Here is a 16,665-nt window from a genome sequence, read left to right on the forward strand (position 1 = left end):
AAGTATGGGTGTACCAGGAACCCTTCTCAATGCTGCTATCACCACCATAACCTTGGAAAACGTTCTGGGGGCGGTGGCTACACCAAAAGGCAGCACCTGTAACTGATAATGGCACCCCAACACTGCAAAACGCAGGAAATACTGGCGTGCCAAATGGATGGGAATATGAATGCAGGCCTCAGACAGATCCAGGGAGGTCAGAAATTCCCCCGACTGCACAGCCATTATCACAGATCATAAGGTTTCCTTGCAAAAATGAGTCACATTCAAATGTGGGTTGACACTTTTGAGATCTAGGATGGGACGAAAGAATCTTTCCTCCTTGGGCACAACAAAATAAATGGAATATTGCCCTATACTTTGAGACGTAGGCACAGGAACCACAGCCCTCAGCGTGAGGAGCCTTAGTAGCTTAGATTCCACTGCCTGCTTCTTCTGTGGGGATGGCAAGGAAACACCATGAACATGTCCTGAGGAATACTGCGAAATTCCAGTGCATATCCTCCTATACCTCCAGGACCCACTAATCTGATGTGATCTTGACCCACAACTCTGATAAACGAGAGAAGCATCCCCCTATTTCTTGTTCCCGAAGATGGGTCAGCAAATCTTCATTGGGAAGCTTGGGAAGATCCGCCACCCGAGCCCACTCCTCTCTTGGGCTGTCTGGGACAAAAGGACTGAGACCTATTGAAAGGCCAAGTCCTCAGAGGTCAACCCTCTGTAGGGACGAAATCGCTTGGAACCCTGGAGATGACCCCTCATATCAAAGGGGTGCTGCAATTGCTTCTTATCCTCTGGCAACTGAGGAATTGGAGATTTGTCCCACTTACTGGTCAGTTTCTCCAACTCGCTCCCAAACACAATCAAACCTTTAAAAGGGATTTTCGTAAGGTTAGCTTTGGAGGCTGTGACAGCTGACTAATTTCACAACCATAGTTGATGTCTGGCCGCTACCACCAAAGCCACTCCTCTGGCCAAGGTGCAGACCAAATTGCATTCTGCATCTGCTAAAAATACAGTAGCAGGTTCCATAAGCACTCTGGAATACATTCCAGAATCATCAACTTCCTGAGACAGAAGCAAACAAGATCATGCCATGCGGGCACAAGAAGAAGCTATCTGTAAAGTCATTGTCACTGCTTCAAAGGTTTGCTTAAGGATAGTCTCAATCCTCCTACCATGCACATCCTTCAAGGCTGCTCATCCCTCCATGGGTATAGTCGTCCTCTTAGAGATGGCACAGACCAGTGCATCCACTTTGGGAAAACACAAGCACACTCTCACAGCTGGGTCCAGGGGATATAGGCTTTCCAAAGTCCAACCCCCTTTGAAATTGCCTCTGGGGCATCCCATTCAAGGTCAACCAATTCATGAATTGCTTCCATAACAGGGAAAAAATAAGAGGCTTTACAACAGGAAACCAAAATGTGATTCTTCTTCAGCTCAGACTTGGAATCTGTACCAGGAACACCCAGCATCTTCAAAGTCTGGGAAATCAGGGACAGCAGTTCATCTCTATGAAAGAACCATAACATAGTGTGATACTGTTCCAGTCCCAGAGGAATTTCCTCATCTTCCAGGGAATCAGGACCTGCCTCATCATCAGTGTCATCCAGGTTCCGGTTGGGATTACATGCAGCAAACCGAAGCGCGTCCTGGCATTTAATCATCGAACTGGAAGAAGGAGGGGCCTATTGGCCGAGGGTCTGACCTGACAGGATTGGGCAAAGCTGAAAACTGCGCCTGCAGAAAGGCTTGTAACTTCTGAAAAAAACTCCACCCAAGAAAAAGCAGCTGGATCCAGGCCAAATCCAGAAGGACCACTGGTCCTGAGTCCATCTGTCTAAACGCTAGAAAATTTTATTTTTTTCTTATTTTTTGCAATAATATTAAAAGAAACTTAGCTTTAGTAGAGCAGAGTTCTTCCTTTCACCGACTGTCATTTTGCTAACATGCACCAAAACAACCACAACCGATGACCAGCGTTTTGTGTAAGCTGCTTCAGGGTACTGTAGCACTGAGATTTTAAATCATATCAACTTCCAACATTATCACCCATGTGTGAGGACTGCCATCCCGCTCGTCCTCGGAGAAAACAATATGTATAGGAAATATTTGCATAGTGCATAATACTTATAGGCAAAAGCAAATACTGAATGAAACCAATTGTCACAGAACTGAGATGGGGATATTGCCTGCAATTCATGTAAAGTTGACCAAACACCAACTTTTATTCCACTTTACATAAACAAAGAAAAGTACTAGAGTGCATATGCCAGCATTTATTCACACACCATTAAGACCTAAATGTACTCGAGGAATCTATTGCTTATTCCTGGGGGTAAGTAGCATGGAATCTGAGATCTTGCCAGGTATGTGTGACTTGGATTTGCCAATGTTGGAAACAAGATTCTGGGCTTGATGGTCTGACTCAGTATGGCAGCTCTTAAGTACCCTTTCATTTGATTTTTAATGAGTAAATTTTAAGTTTTAAAGAGTCAAAGTAAACAAAGGAGAAGCATAGAGTTCAACACTATCCTTTTAAGCATCTAAAATTATGTCATACAACTTCAGCTCTTCTGATCATTAAATTCTGTGCAACTGAAAAAAAAGTGGAGGAGTAGTCTAGTAGGTTAGAGCAATGGGCTACGAACCAGGAGCCCAGGGTTCAAGTCCCGTTGTCGCTCCTTGTGACCTTGGGCAAGTCACTTTACTTTCCATTGCCTCAGGTACAAAAACTTAGATTGTAAGCCCCCTGGGAATAGGGAAATACTTACAGTACCTGAATGTAAACAGATGTGATCTCTCAGATTGAATGTCAGTATTAAAAATAAATAAATAAAATACATATACATGCTTGCTCATCACCACACTGGAAGAAAAGAAATACCACCATGTAATCTTTTGGAACAGTATATTTCATAAAAGATGAATAAAAAAGTACAAACATTTGCATGGACAGAAAAATTCAAATAAACCATAGAATGATATTTCATAAGAAACCCCCAGCAGTTATTTCAGTGCATTTTTTTTTATCATCTCTCTCAAATATTTATAAACTTAAATATACTTTCTATTTTGGACAAGCAACATGTCTTATTACATTTTGAGAATTTGCTGATCAGTGTACAATCAAAACTCAAATATATTAAAATAGATATATATGCAATTAGATCTAGCAAAACAAACAAAAAGCATGTATAAGGACAATACTTCCGTTTAATGAAAGGTTTGCATTTAGAAAAAGGGGAGATGTGAAACTGTCAATTATGAGTTGTTTCACTAAGGCCGATATACTAAGCATTTTCTTATAAACATAAAATGGGAAAAACCTTTTCGTATACCTGCCCTGATTGTATTTCAACACCTATGACTTACGGTAGTTAGTATGTAATTAATTTATCCTATTTGGGTATACAATATCTAAGTGATATGTAACCTAATAAATTTTCCATTACTATGTAGTTAGAATTTTTAATCTAGAGGTTGTAAACTTATGCTAAGAAAATAATATAAATTAATTACATTTGACTGTGTTGCTATTGCATTAAAAGTTTTCTTATAAGATTATATAGGCTTATTGGTTTTAACCACATATTAGCAAATTCCATCATCTCTAATGAATCATCAAGGCTTTGTAAAATGTTAAAAACTATCATGGGAATTTTATTTTATTTTTCAAGTGCACACATCATTCCACATTTAAAACTGAAAATATCAAGGTCCTTTAAAAAAAAACAGGCTTACAAAACAAGGCACAGAACTGTAAATACTTCACTGTCTCTTTCACAGAGGATATGTGCAAATTAAAACAGATCCAAAACGTGGGACTCCTTAGAATGCAAAAGGTATTTCATAAATGGGTTATAGGAAATTTGCAAAACTATTCCTCAATTATATTCCCGAAAAAAAATTTACCTGACATTACAACCTAATCTGAGCATGCTATTACTGTTTACATAAACACAATGGTTAACGTCAGTTGTCAAGCTATTCATATTTTGCATCACTTTGAACAGGTAATGCTGAAGTGAAGATGACAAAGTATAGATGTGCACACAGGTATATAAGAGAGGTTACAAAACTTTATTAACAATATTCTATCCAAATCACAATAAATGTGTCATGTAACACACTACTCATACTCATTCACTCATTAAAATCACATTAACAATAATGGGACAAGCTCTGAGGATTAAAACTGTTTTGCATCATGTTAGAAAAAATATCCAATTGATAGTCATATATTGTTATTGTAAGGGATTATAAATGTTTATGTGACATCATATTACAAAAGGTCATTTGTGTTTGTCCCATTACTGTTAATGTGATTTTAATGAGTGAATGTGTATGAGTAGGTTGTTACATGACACATTTTGTGTGATTTGGATAGAGTATTGTTAATAAAGTTTTGTAACCTCTTATATACCTGTGTATAGTATAATATTGTTGAGTGGGAGGTTAAATATCACCCAATGTGAGTAAAGTATAGATGTGGTCATATGACAAACTGTATGTTTGGCACTGGCAGCTTCTGTTTAGAATTGGCTCAGTAAATGTGATTGCACATAGTACTAATGTAAATTCATACTTTTCAGTAGCAAGCTCTGTGTTAAGAGCACAAGGATTTTGGGTTGCCTTTGTCAATCCTTTATCTATTAGTTCTCCATACTAGACTGGATAGCAGTTGCACTAAACAGGAGCCGTTATTAACTTCCAGCTCCTCCTCCTCTGTATATAGGCTCCAAGATGGTTAATCTGTAGTTTTCCACTAATAAGAACTTTAGTTTACATCATCACTAACCACCTTCCTGACCCTTCACAGATATGGACATGGATGAAACATGGGAGATTAGGAGACAATTTTTATTTTATTTTTTTTAGCAAGATGGGTTGTTCCAGACTGGCATGAAGAACTGAAGGAAACAGTATTGGCAGAGGAAGCCTCCAAATCCTGTTCCATTACATTTTCCTTACACCAGTCTAGACTTTTGGGACTTACCAAAACAGTCCCTAATGGGTGGGGAACAGCACTGTAGGAACCACTCGTCTGCTGGGTACTGCTTCTGAAGATACCCATTTGTCTTTTAAGTGCTTTGAAAATGTGTGTGATCTCCAGGTAGATGCTCTGCACCATTGGATCTGTGCAGGAATGGGCTCTCTCTCTAGATAAAGTAAAGGCTGCATATGTGTAGCGTGGCTTAATTAAGACCGCAGATTACCTTGTAAGCTTCTATAACAAATACTTTGTCCACCTCTCTAGAGCAGTTTTTGAGGCTGGTAATCCTCTACCTCAATATGCACAACAAATATAAATAATCAGTTTTAAATATTTGCTATGTTCTCTTATATGAACCTCTATTGCTTTTAAAATCTTACATATACAGTTGTTTTTTCTTTCCATTATTGGGACTTGGACAAAATGTGGTCAACACTGTTTCTTGTGTAGAAATAAAGGTCAATAAACTATTAAGAAGTACCTTTTTATTGGACTAATTTAATAAATATGTGAATAGCTTTTGAAAGCTATTCTCCCTGTGTCAGGTTAATGTACAACTACAATGATGCTTGAATACACATAAATTATAAGTTGTGTCCCAAGGATGGTACAAGTGATGTTTATTTCAAAGCTGTAAAGAGTTGTAAAATAAAATAATGGATGATACATTTTTAGAGGAGTTTACAAATAGCAAACATTTACAGCTACAGCAGGATTATATCCTAATTAAGTGACTTTGTTTTAAGCATTTGATCATCTTAATTTTGAATGTCATGTTCTTGGGTCATTTTGAAGTTCTTTTTTCGTATCCTAATAAGATCATTGAAGGAGTGGCATGGCCTAATGGTCTAAAGTAATGGTAACATGACTTGAATTTGTCTTGAAGATAAGGTGGGCATAATATAATTGTTATGTTGTGTATTATATGAAAAGGTTTTTCTTTTCTGAACCACTGTTTTATCACATTTGGGGTGCCCTCTGGTTTTACAGTGATATGAAGTGACTTGGGCACAGATATCTGCTCCTGAAGTAATGTTCCTTGTATTTCAAGCAATTCAGAGAGATTGTTTGAAGGTAGAAAAACGGGCTATTTTCTGTCTTGGAGGTTTTCAGTTTGCCAGCAGATGATGGATGCAAGTTTCTCATAGAAATGTGATGGCAGAAAAAGAGCATATGGCCTAGCTAGAGTCTGTCCATCCACCTAACTAATTTAGTTTAACAATACCCATCATTCCTGAGGGAAACCCTATGTTTAAGCCCATGTTTTCTTGATTTCAGTTACTGGTTTTGTCTCAACCACTTCCACTGGGAAGCTGTTCCCTACATCCACTACCCTCTCTGTAAAGAAATATTTCCTAAGATTACTCCTGAATCTAACCCCTTTCACTCTCATCCCATGACCCTTTGTTCTAAAGCCTTCTTTCCAGTGAAACAGGCTTGTCTCCTGTGCATGAAAAGCATTGTTACTAAAATGTCTCTATGATAGCTTCAATATCTCACATTTCCTCTAGGGTATACATGTTTAGATAATGTCTGTCCCCTTATGCTTTACAAAGAAGATCACTGCCTAATTTAGTAGCCATCCTTTGGACAGATTCAAAACTGATTTATATACATTTAAAGATGCGTCTCCAGAACTGCACACAGTATTCCAAATAAGGTATCACCAGAGCCTTATACAGAGGCAATATCATCTCCCTTTTTCTACTGACCATTCCTCTCCCTATGTAGACAAGTATGTTTTTTTGCATTTGCTGTCATTTTATCTACCTGTTTGGCCACGTTAAGGTCACCAATCACCATATCCCACTCTTTTGTGCTTGGAAGAATTTCACTCCCAATACTGTAGCTCTCTCTCTTGGGTTTTGAAGCCTAAATGCATAACTACTTTTTTTTTTTTTTTAAAGCATTAAACCTTAGGTGCCAGACCATAGACCACTGCTCGAGCTTTGCTAAATTCCTCATGTTTCCACATCTACTGGCTGTCTACCCTCTTGCAAATTTTGGTTAATCAGCAAAAAGACAAACTTTTCCCTGACAATCCTTCTGCAATGTCACTCACGAAAATGTTGAAAAGAACCAATCTAAGGCTTGATCCCAGAGGCACGCCATTAATACCCCACCCCCTCCTCTGAGCAAACTATTTACCACTATCTTTTGTCATTTCCCACTCAACCAATTTCTAACCTAGCTAGTCACTCTAGGGCCCATATCAAGGGTACTCTATTTAGAAGTTGCCTAAGAAGAATCATGTCAAAGGCCTTACTGAAATCCAAGCACACTATATATAGGGCCGGATTTTAAAAGGGTTACGTGCTTAAGTTAAGCGCGCAACCCTTAAACCCCCCCCCCCTGCGCGCGCCAAGCCCATTTTGCATAGGCTTAGCGGTGCGCACAAGCCCCGGGATGCACGCAAGTCCTGGGGCTTTGCTAGGGGGGCGGCGCTGGCCCGGGGGCGTTCCAGGGGGCATGACCGAGGCCTCCGGACCAGCCCCTGGGTCGGGTGATGGCACGGCAGCAGGCCATCGGCAGGCGTAACTTGTGCAATAAAGGTAAGGGGTGTTTAGATAGGGCCGGGGGGGGGGGGAGCGGCCTCAGAGGGAACGGGCAGCGCGCGCAAGTTGCACAAATGTGCACCCCCTTGCGCGCGCCGACCCCAGATTTTATAAGATACGCGCACCTGGTGCGCGAACAAAAGTACACGCACGCGCTGTTTTTTTAAAATGTACCCCAATGTGCTCTCCCTTGATCCAACTCTCTGGTCATCCAATCAAACAAAATGATCAGATGTGTCTTACAAGATCTACCTCTGATAAAAACCATGCTGCTTCGGATCTTGCAATCCATTGGATTCCAGAAACTGCACTATCCTCTGTTTTAATTTGCTCACTACAGAGGTCAGACTAACTTACAGTCTGAAGTTGCAAGTCTCCTTCCGGAATATGGCTCAGAGTACCATGTTTATTGAATAAAGCATAAGTCCTAAAACTGTCCCACTAATACAAACAGGAGACAGGATAAGGTCTGAACCTCTGACATTAATTTTATAATTTGTCATCCACACAAGGCCCACATAGATTCTGATTCAGAGAACCTAGACTGAATGTTTTATGATGGTTATAGGAAACATTTTCCATTTGAAGACCCAACCATGGTCCTGCAGCATCATGATGACCTAGTTTCTTGCTTATAATAGACGAGAGGGGGTAGGTCTCCTGACTAGGGTCCAGATATGGAAAGACAAAAATCCCTTTAATTCTGCGATAAGTGGAGTTAAAAATTGGAAAAGACCTTGGGAGCGGAGGTTATTCTGAAGAAAAGTAGACAGTTTAAAATGAATTTGTTGAATCCCACCTTTTATATATTTTAATTACAGAATCACATTAAAAGTAGACTTCTTGTAGATCTAGAAAGCACAGAAAATTCTCTTTGCTGGTTTTTAAGATTTCATAGTATACCAACTCCTTCCTTTCATGGTTTCTTGGCCATGAAGATATTTAGAAACTTTAGGTTCAATACAAGAAAGGATTCCTGATAGCATGGGGACTAGAGGTAGTTTGTCCTTGAACTTACCATGGTCAGGCACGTGTCTGATGGCTTTTAACTGAAACAAGTCCTGAACTGTTTTAAATCATTCTAGTGCTTTTTCCTTTTCTTTAGAAAACTTGGAAACTATGACTGAAACAACTGGCTTGAGCTGCACAATGTTCAAAGACCTACTTGGCAAGACCTGAAGAAAAAAACAAAACAAAGAGACAATAGCCTGCCCCTTAAGACAATTTCTTCAGGTGCTTGATAAGCATCAGGAATTGTGTTTCATGATCTGTTTAGTGCAATTATCTGTATTAATGACTTTTCTTTGCAACAAAGAACTGGGTGTAGTAGGATTGGTGTACCACAAGCATCTACCTCTAGCTGCTTTTTGATGAGAATAAGGCTGTGAGGAGAGCTGAAAAAGTGTCATAGGATAAGACTTATCTTTTATAGTGAACATGAGTGGAAAAAAGGTTATCTGAACTCCTGCCAAAGTGGTGTCCTGTATATCTTCCACAGATATAGCCATCTGATCACTGCTCGAGAGTAGGGGTGCTAAAACTGGTTCTAGGCCCATCGCAGTTAGAGTTTCAAGATATCCCTAAGGAATATGCATGAGACATATCTGCATACACAGTAGATAGTGTATGCAAATAAATCTCATACATATTCATTAGAGATAACCTGAAAACCTAACTGGCTGGGGGAGCCTCAAAGGATCGGTTTGAGCATCCCTGTAGTATAGGTGTAAACTGAATAAATTACAAGCTGTAAGAGAAATCCATTCATCTCAAAACACTATGTTCAATCTCCATTTCTCTATCTATGAAGTCCTTTAGGGTAGAGAGACTTCTAGTAGAAAAGCAGTATGGCAGCTTAGCCCCGATAAAGACTGTCAGCATTTGGGATAATAGACTACAGCTCTGTCTTATTGAAAGGTAATCTTGTCAACCAATTATTCTAGCGATGTGGATTCTTTGGGCAGGCTTGTTCCTCTCCCTAAAAATGAAATGAGATGAATACTCTGCTTCCTTATTTGATCACAAAAGGTGGGTATACCATGCATTACTTCTGCGTGTCCTGGGCCCAGTGTTGAACAATGATAATATGTTTTGTGAGGATTCTGATGTTGGGCTCTTTAAAAAGGCAAGATTTCACTTAGGAAATAGCCTGATTCCAAGAATGCAGAAGAATGCTCTTCAAGAAACATAGTTGATGCCTGACTTCAGATTCTGCATTACTTTATGAGGCAGTATATAAAACTGGATCTTGATTACTCAACAATTGAGAGCCTAGGGAAAGCAGGGGGGGGGGGGGGATGGACAGGGCAGGTTAGGGCAAGGAGCAGCACTGATGCTTGACGAAAGAAACTTGGATTAACTTGAAGGCTTTCTTTAGCAAATTTATAATAGATAGGACTAATCCCTCTCCCACACAACACCTGTGTGAGGTCTGGGCTGTTTTGTATTTGTCGTCCTAAAGTTCATGACAAACTTGGAAAGATGACATTGCTGATTGCTGCATGTGCACCTTGTAGTTTGGCTTCAGTTTCCCTTTTTCTGCCATTATGTATGGTTAGCTCTAGAGTCCTCTCAGCTATAGAGTGCAACCTGAGTTGCACTCTATAGCTATAGAGTTCACTATAGAGTGAACCTTAAAGTAGCAGACTCTATGTACCCCCAAAATATGGCTTTGGAGGTTCTAACAGGAGGTAAATTACATTCCACAACCAAATAACTGATTAGACAGAGAGAACAGCAATAGCACTTGCTTTCTTTCACTCTTCCCTTTTACTTATAAAGAATGTTCATTGTGATGTATTGTAGTAGTCTTGCACTGGGTAGCTGGAGCTGTCAAGTATGGCCCTAGCTTGATGTTTGCTGCTCTACTGCTATACCAGTTTGGTTTAGGCAGGCTGAAAATAGGTCCCCAAGCAAATGCGCTTGCTGATGCAGATGGCTGGCTTGCTCACAAATCCTAGCACTCTTGAAGTGGATGATCCCCAACTAGCAGAACTGATGCTATCCTTCAGTGGTAGCTATATGGCTTTTGCTAGCTGGATGCTGGACTGGTCCTGGGCACTTGAATTTTGCAGTGCTTTCTCTGTTTGCCTAGTAGAATCAATGGTTCAGGATAGGTTTGTTCCCCACTAAGCAGAATTGGAGAAGTATTCAATGAAAAGTGCTTCAAAATTGTTATTTTGCAAGAGGAGGAACACAAAAGTTAACAAAAATGAATGTTAGTTTAGTCAAGGGGTAGGCAAATCTGGTCCTAGAGTGCTCCACACAGGTCTGGTTTGAAGGATATCCAAAAAGCATATGTATGAGGTATATCTGCATGCACTGCCCTACTGTATGCAAATATACTCCACGCATATTCATTCTGGATTATCTTGAAAACCAGGCCTATTTATGGCACCCCAAGACCAGAGGTACCTAACCCTGGTCTAATCTATGGAGTAACAACTGATAGACCCAAAAGTCCACACTGGTATTTGTAGAACATAATGAAACACAACAATGTGTATTAACCAGATCTACAGCAAAACTGTTTCCAATAAGAGCTTTTTTAGGGATTGCAGAACATAAATATATAGGGATTACGCTAAAATGTATTTAGGTACATGTACTTCATATACATGACAATTTACACAAATAGTACAGTAAATAAAACCGGGCTAATCTATGGATTTAATGAAATTGCTGAATACTTTAAAGCATGTACAGAATATTTCTACCCATAAATGTACTTATGATCATCATTTAAATGGGCAAGTGGGATATGGGGTTTTGTAGATTTATTTGGCATGGCTATTTTTTAGTTCTGTTATTACAAAGTTGGCAAATCCCCCAGTGAGAGTGGGTGATGGGAGTATTCTATACATTAGGAACTATTTTATTGTATTTTTATCTGTAATATAAACCACTTTGAATTCATATTTGTGAATTAAGGCAGTATAAAAGTGCAAAAATATAATAAAATGTAATTTCCAATATACTGTGGATGAATTTTACATTATTACCTACTATGTCTATTCAATGCCCCACTATTTGGAATGCCTATAAATTTCCCTTACACTTTCTGAAATGCACTTTTTTGTATTTAAAAAAAAAAAAAAAAAAAAAAAGGAGTGTAGTAAAATAAGCTGCTGGGACTACTTCAGAAAAAAACAAGTTCAACTTAAATTTTGATGGAATGAGCAAGCACTAAGCAAGGAGAGGTTTATATTATATATTTTCAGAACAGTAGCATGCTTGTAAACTGCTGTAAGATAAACATTTCAAATTCCATTCAAAAATCTATGTTCCCTGATAGGGACATTCTTTTACAGTGTCCTTTCTTTATTCCTGGGAGAGCAGAAGAAACTCTTTGGTTCAGAAAATACTTAAGAATTGGGACATCTGTTACCAGATAAAGACAGCAGACAGATATCCCTGTCCATTTTTGCACTATTTCATTGTTTTCTGCCTAAGTACAGAACCACTAAGTTTCCCAGCATTCTTTGCATCACAAATGGAAATGAATGTTACCTAAAACCTGTGTGTACAGACTGCTGGATATGATCAATTACTATAGTATAGTAATTTAAATACTGTACAAAATATTTATATATTTACACCAAAAAGAAATCTCCCTCATAAAATGATAAAATTTACCAACAAAATGAAAACTGCAGAAAAACAGACCATACAACTGCACTATGAGTAACTTTTTAGGAAACTACAATTTTTTACATTCATCTTTCAAGATGATACATTTTTGGCTCTCTCACAGAGTCTAGCTAAAAATGTTGCTTACCGTGACTAAAAAAAAATTCCAAACACAAAACATAAAAGCGCATTTGAAGCATCAAATCCCTGACATTTTGATAGTAAGGGCACGTATAGAGCCTGTATTTCATGTGTGTACGTGTGTGTGTATGTATGTCTCTCTCTTTCTACATATATTTTCTAGTTATTTATATCCATATATATTCATATAGATACTCACATACATACCACAATGCACATGCAATATGCATAAACTATCATTTAAATATAACAGCAAAGGTAGATGAAAGCAAGAGATCACATAATTTTACTGGCAAGAGGTAATATCAATTAAGATTCCATTTTCAAAGCAGATTTATATAATAAATCAATGAATTTTTCTGTATTGAAATGCATAAGGCCTAAAGCTCACAAACCTGTGTAAGTTTACAGTCATAGCTGGCCAACTTTAAAGAGATCCTTCATTTTGCACAAGGTTCAACCTTTGTTTAAAACAACTATTTACACATGTTCTTTCATGCAAATAAGGAAAAATATATACCTACAGAATCAAAGAATGGCATAAATTACATGCAGAGGCATAAAATGCCATAGTGCTTAAAAATTCAGATCACAATTTACATCATAAACTGTATATACATACTGTATAATACATATTTAATATATACATATATACAGTACATACATATATACACAAAACTGGCTGTTTAACATGGAAAAAGAAAGCACTCATTTTAACTTGTTACAGCTAGACAGATAATGTCCAGCACGACATGATCTTGCTTTTTCTGCTTGCAATCTTAAGTTTTGTTTTTCTGTCATCTACATAGTTCAGTGGCTTCTTAAAATAGATCACTATAGTGGAACAAGGCTTGAATATTTAGTAGTCCATTCTGTAAACACTGGATAAGTAGCTGCTGGCATTTCAGCTTTTCAAAGCATGGTCACACTGTTTGTATCTTCCCCACCTTCGTTTTAATTGTCCGAAATGGGTCTAGTATTTTTAGGAATGGTTCCTTTATTTTAAGTTCCAGTTTGCTCTGATTTTTCCCTTTTGTTCCACTAGACTAGTTGATTTATGCCATTTTGTACCTTCATCAATAGTCTGTAACAGGTGCAAGTTCTGGCATAAGATTTACTGTTATTTTTTTGTATAATCTGTTTAACAGTATGTTGGGAGTATATATCAAATTATTCAACCCATCAATGTACTGACGTTCTTTGGAATACCTCAGCAATTTGTACCTATAAAGAAAAAAAATACAAGTTTACAAAGTTGCCCCTAGATTCATCAAAATGCTATACCACCGTGGGCGATATACATGTGATAAGAGAAAGGGGCGTGTTTAGGGTAATTTTTAGAATTACCGCACCGCGCGGTAACATAGCGCTTCGCATAGGTAGTATCGCATGGTGCGGTAAAGTTCTCACACCCCTTGATAATTCTATTTCACAGCTTACAAAGTGCCGAGAGACTGACTCATAGTAGTACAACTATTTATATGACTATAGGAGGGCCAGCTAATAGCTCGAGGTGAGGTGTTGGTGGTGTGGAGAGAGAGAGACTATTTAGGGTTAAGGGGCCACTTTTACATGCAGAGTAAGACGTAGAAACTGCACAGTACCCCTCGGTGAAGATTTGACATCATTTGGAGTGAGGAAAGTCTCAAAAACATAGTAGAAATCTCATCTTTTTGAGACTTTCCTCACTCCAAATGACGTCAAATCTTCACCGAGGGGGTTGAATACTGGGATGGCCTCTCCCCAGAGGCTCTCTCTTTTCCTTTCCCTCTCCCCTCCCAAGCCCAGAAATGACCGAAATGCAATTTGCAAAATTGATCGCGGATTGCATTACAGCCGTTTCGGGCATATTGCACAGTTTACTGCCAGGAAAAAAAAGTGTAGATATTTCCGGTGTTAAAACCGTTGATATTGCCCTTCATTTTAATCAATCTCTCCAAACCCCTCCCTAATCCTGCCCCTTCCATAAATTTGCATTCGCACCAAGCGATAGTACTATTATCGCATGTGTTATGATGTTAACACATGCATTAACACGTTCTCGCGTGCGTTAACACCATGATGTATTTTGATGAATGACTCTGTTGGTCCTTAAAGGTTTGGCTAACATTTGAGGTTCTTATCAGTGGCTTAAAAATATTATATATATTAACTTCTTAATGAATCTTTTTAAAAATGTTATAAGCATTCTAGTATTAAGTATTTTAGTCTCAATTATTTAAGAATTGATTCAAGCTGATTGTCCAATTTTGATTTCTTAACACAAAAATACTTTGTAGGACTCCAATAAAAACTGTGAAAATAAAAATAATTTGGAACTGTAGCATAATAAAAGCCTTGCAATATTTAGTAAGTGATCCATAATTTCTTCTTTTAACCATATAATAGTTTAAAAAAAATAAATTCATTGTGTGAGATGAACTAGCTGTCTTACTCTGCGTTACTTCATATTTAGTGCGTTATCTATCAATAATACTTTATATTTGGTTGTACTCACCGTCCTAAAAATTGAACTTCTCCTCTATGGTGATGAGGAATTGATTTGTATTTTCCTAGATCCCCTTCTGGTCTTGATACATTATAACCAGCATAATGAACCCTATAGTAGAACATTATCAAGTGTAGAAAACACAAAAGATAAAAATATCAAAATGACAATCTAAACTGATTTTGAATTACAGTTAGGTTTACGCATCCTTAGATTATTCCTGAGTCTATCCCCCTTTCACCCTCATCCCTTGAGTCCTCATTCCAGAGCCTTCTTTCCTTTGAAAGAGCCCCACCTCCTGTGCATCTCATCTCTCTTTTCTTCCCTTACCATGTATATATTCTCATAGTTCTTGAATTATTTGATCTCACTATGACTAAGATTCACTGGGTTTGTCTCATATGGAGAAGTGTCAAGAAAGTAATATGAACTGTCCAAACTATGTGACCCAATATTCTCAACATGTCCCGTGCAGATGTCTGCCGACTAATACTCCCTCCAGTGTGGATAATTTGGATATCCTGTTGGTAGAGAGCCAGGCTTTTATTCAAGTTGTGTCTAGCAGAACCCTAGTCCTGGGGGAATTCTATGCTACTATGGAATGAAGAATTGCAAACTTCTATGCAGAAAATGTCAGAGGAGACCCCAGCATGCTGTGAACGGAGCGTGCGCCATTCACAGCAAAGACGAAGGCCCCGGCACACCATTTGTGGCAAAGATGAATGCCCCGGCATGCCACGAACTGAGCGCACACTGTTCGCGGTGAAAATGAAGGCCCCGGCACATCATTTGTGGCAAAAGCGGCCCCGGTGTGCTGTAAACGGGACGTGCTCTGCTCACAGCAAAGATGAAGGTCCCGGGGAGACTCAATGTGTGCAGAGAGGTGCGTGTTTGAGAGGATGGGAGGAGGGCGTGAGAGATAGAGCAGGGGGGTGAGAGAGCAGGGGAGTGTGAGAGAGACCAGGGAGAGTAAGCGGGGGGGGGGAAGAGGAGGGGGATGTTTGAGTGTGGGTGCCAGAGAGAGGGAGCCTATATGAGGAAATTGTAAAGGAGTGTCTATGTCTGTGAGAGATTGGGAGCTGGTGTGTATGAAAAAGGGATCATGTGTATGTGAAGGTGCTAGTTTGTGTGAAGGGATTGTGTATATGTGAGAGAGAGCGCCTGTGTGAAGGGGTGCGTCAGAGAGAGACATAGGTAGCCTGTGTGAGGGTGTATGCGTGAGAGAGAAAGAGAGCTTGTGTGGGTGTGTATGCAAGAGAGAGGGACCCTGTATGAGGGGATGTGTGTGTGAGAGAGTGAGGGAGCCTGTATGAGGGTGTGTGTATGTGCACTAGAGAGAGGGAGCATGTGTGTGAGAGAGGGAGCCTGTGTGAGGGGTAGTACTGAGACCGGGGTCAAACTCTGGGACTGGCAATAGAGTGGAAGGGGTTGAGCCTAGAGGTGGAGGGGAGCAATACTGGCAGGAGGAGGAGTTGGGGGTCAGAGAGCAAAGTGGCCAAGGACGTAGGGAGAGTGAGTGGAAGGGACACTCTTACAGTGAATTTCTAGGGAAATTCTGCTCAAAATATTTAAAATTCTGCATCAAGTAATAACTTTTCTATATTCATTTAAAATGTAATTACTTAAAGACTGTCATGTAAATTGTGTTATTTTGACCAATATAAAGTTTGCAGAATTTTAAGTTTTTTGCGCAGAATTCCCCCAGGAGTAAACTCCCAAGTACTCCAATTGAAGTGATGGAATGCAACTGGACTTTAGATAATAGTATTCCAGTACCCAGATGGTGTCCTCAGATTTGTTTGCCCTTGCCCAAGATGTGCTCATAGCTAGCCTATCATCCAGATAAATTC

The 16,665-nt window shown here is 39.1% G+C and overlaps 1 protein-coding gene across 2 annotated transcripts in view; it reads right to left on the reverse strand.

The window, feature by feature from the left end:
• Positions 1-11,753: 11,753 nt before the first annotated feature.
• B4GALT6 (beta-1,4-galactosyltransferase 6) overlaps positions 11,754-16,665 on the reverse strand; it is a 256,834-nt gene continuing 251,922 nt past the window's right edge. For both annotated transcript variants that reach the window (XM_029591178.1, XM_029591179.1), the window contains 2 exons: positions 14,825-14,926; positions 11,754-13,551 (listed from right to left, as the gene is read on the reverse strand). In XM_029591178.1, the coding sequence (XP_029447038.1) occupies positions 13,404-13,551; positions 14,825-14,926 (250 nt within the window). In that variant the 3' untranslated portion in view covers positions 11,754-13,403. The remainder of the gene's footprint in view (positions 13,552-14,824; positions 14,927-16,665) is intronic.

The sequence above is a fragment of the Rhinatrema bivittatum genome, chromosome 2 (genome assembly GCF_901001135.1).
Source record: "Rhinatrema bivittatum chromosome 2, aRhiBiv1.1, whole genome shotgun sequence".
NCBI classification, from domain to species: domain Eukaryota; kingdom Metazoa; phylum Chordata; class Amphibia; order Gymnophiona; family Rhinatrematidae; genus Rhinatrema; species Rhinatrema bivittatum.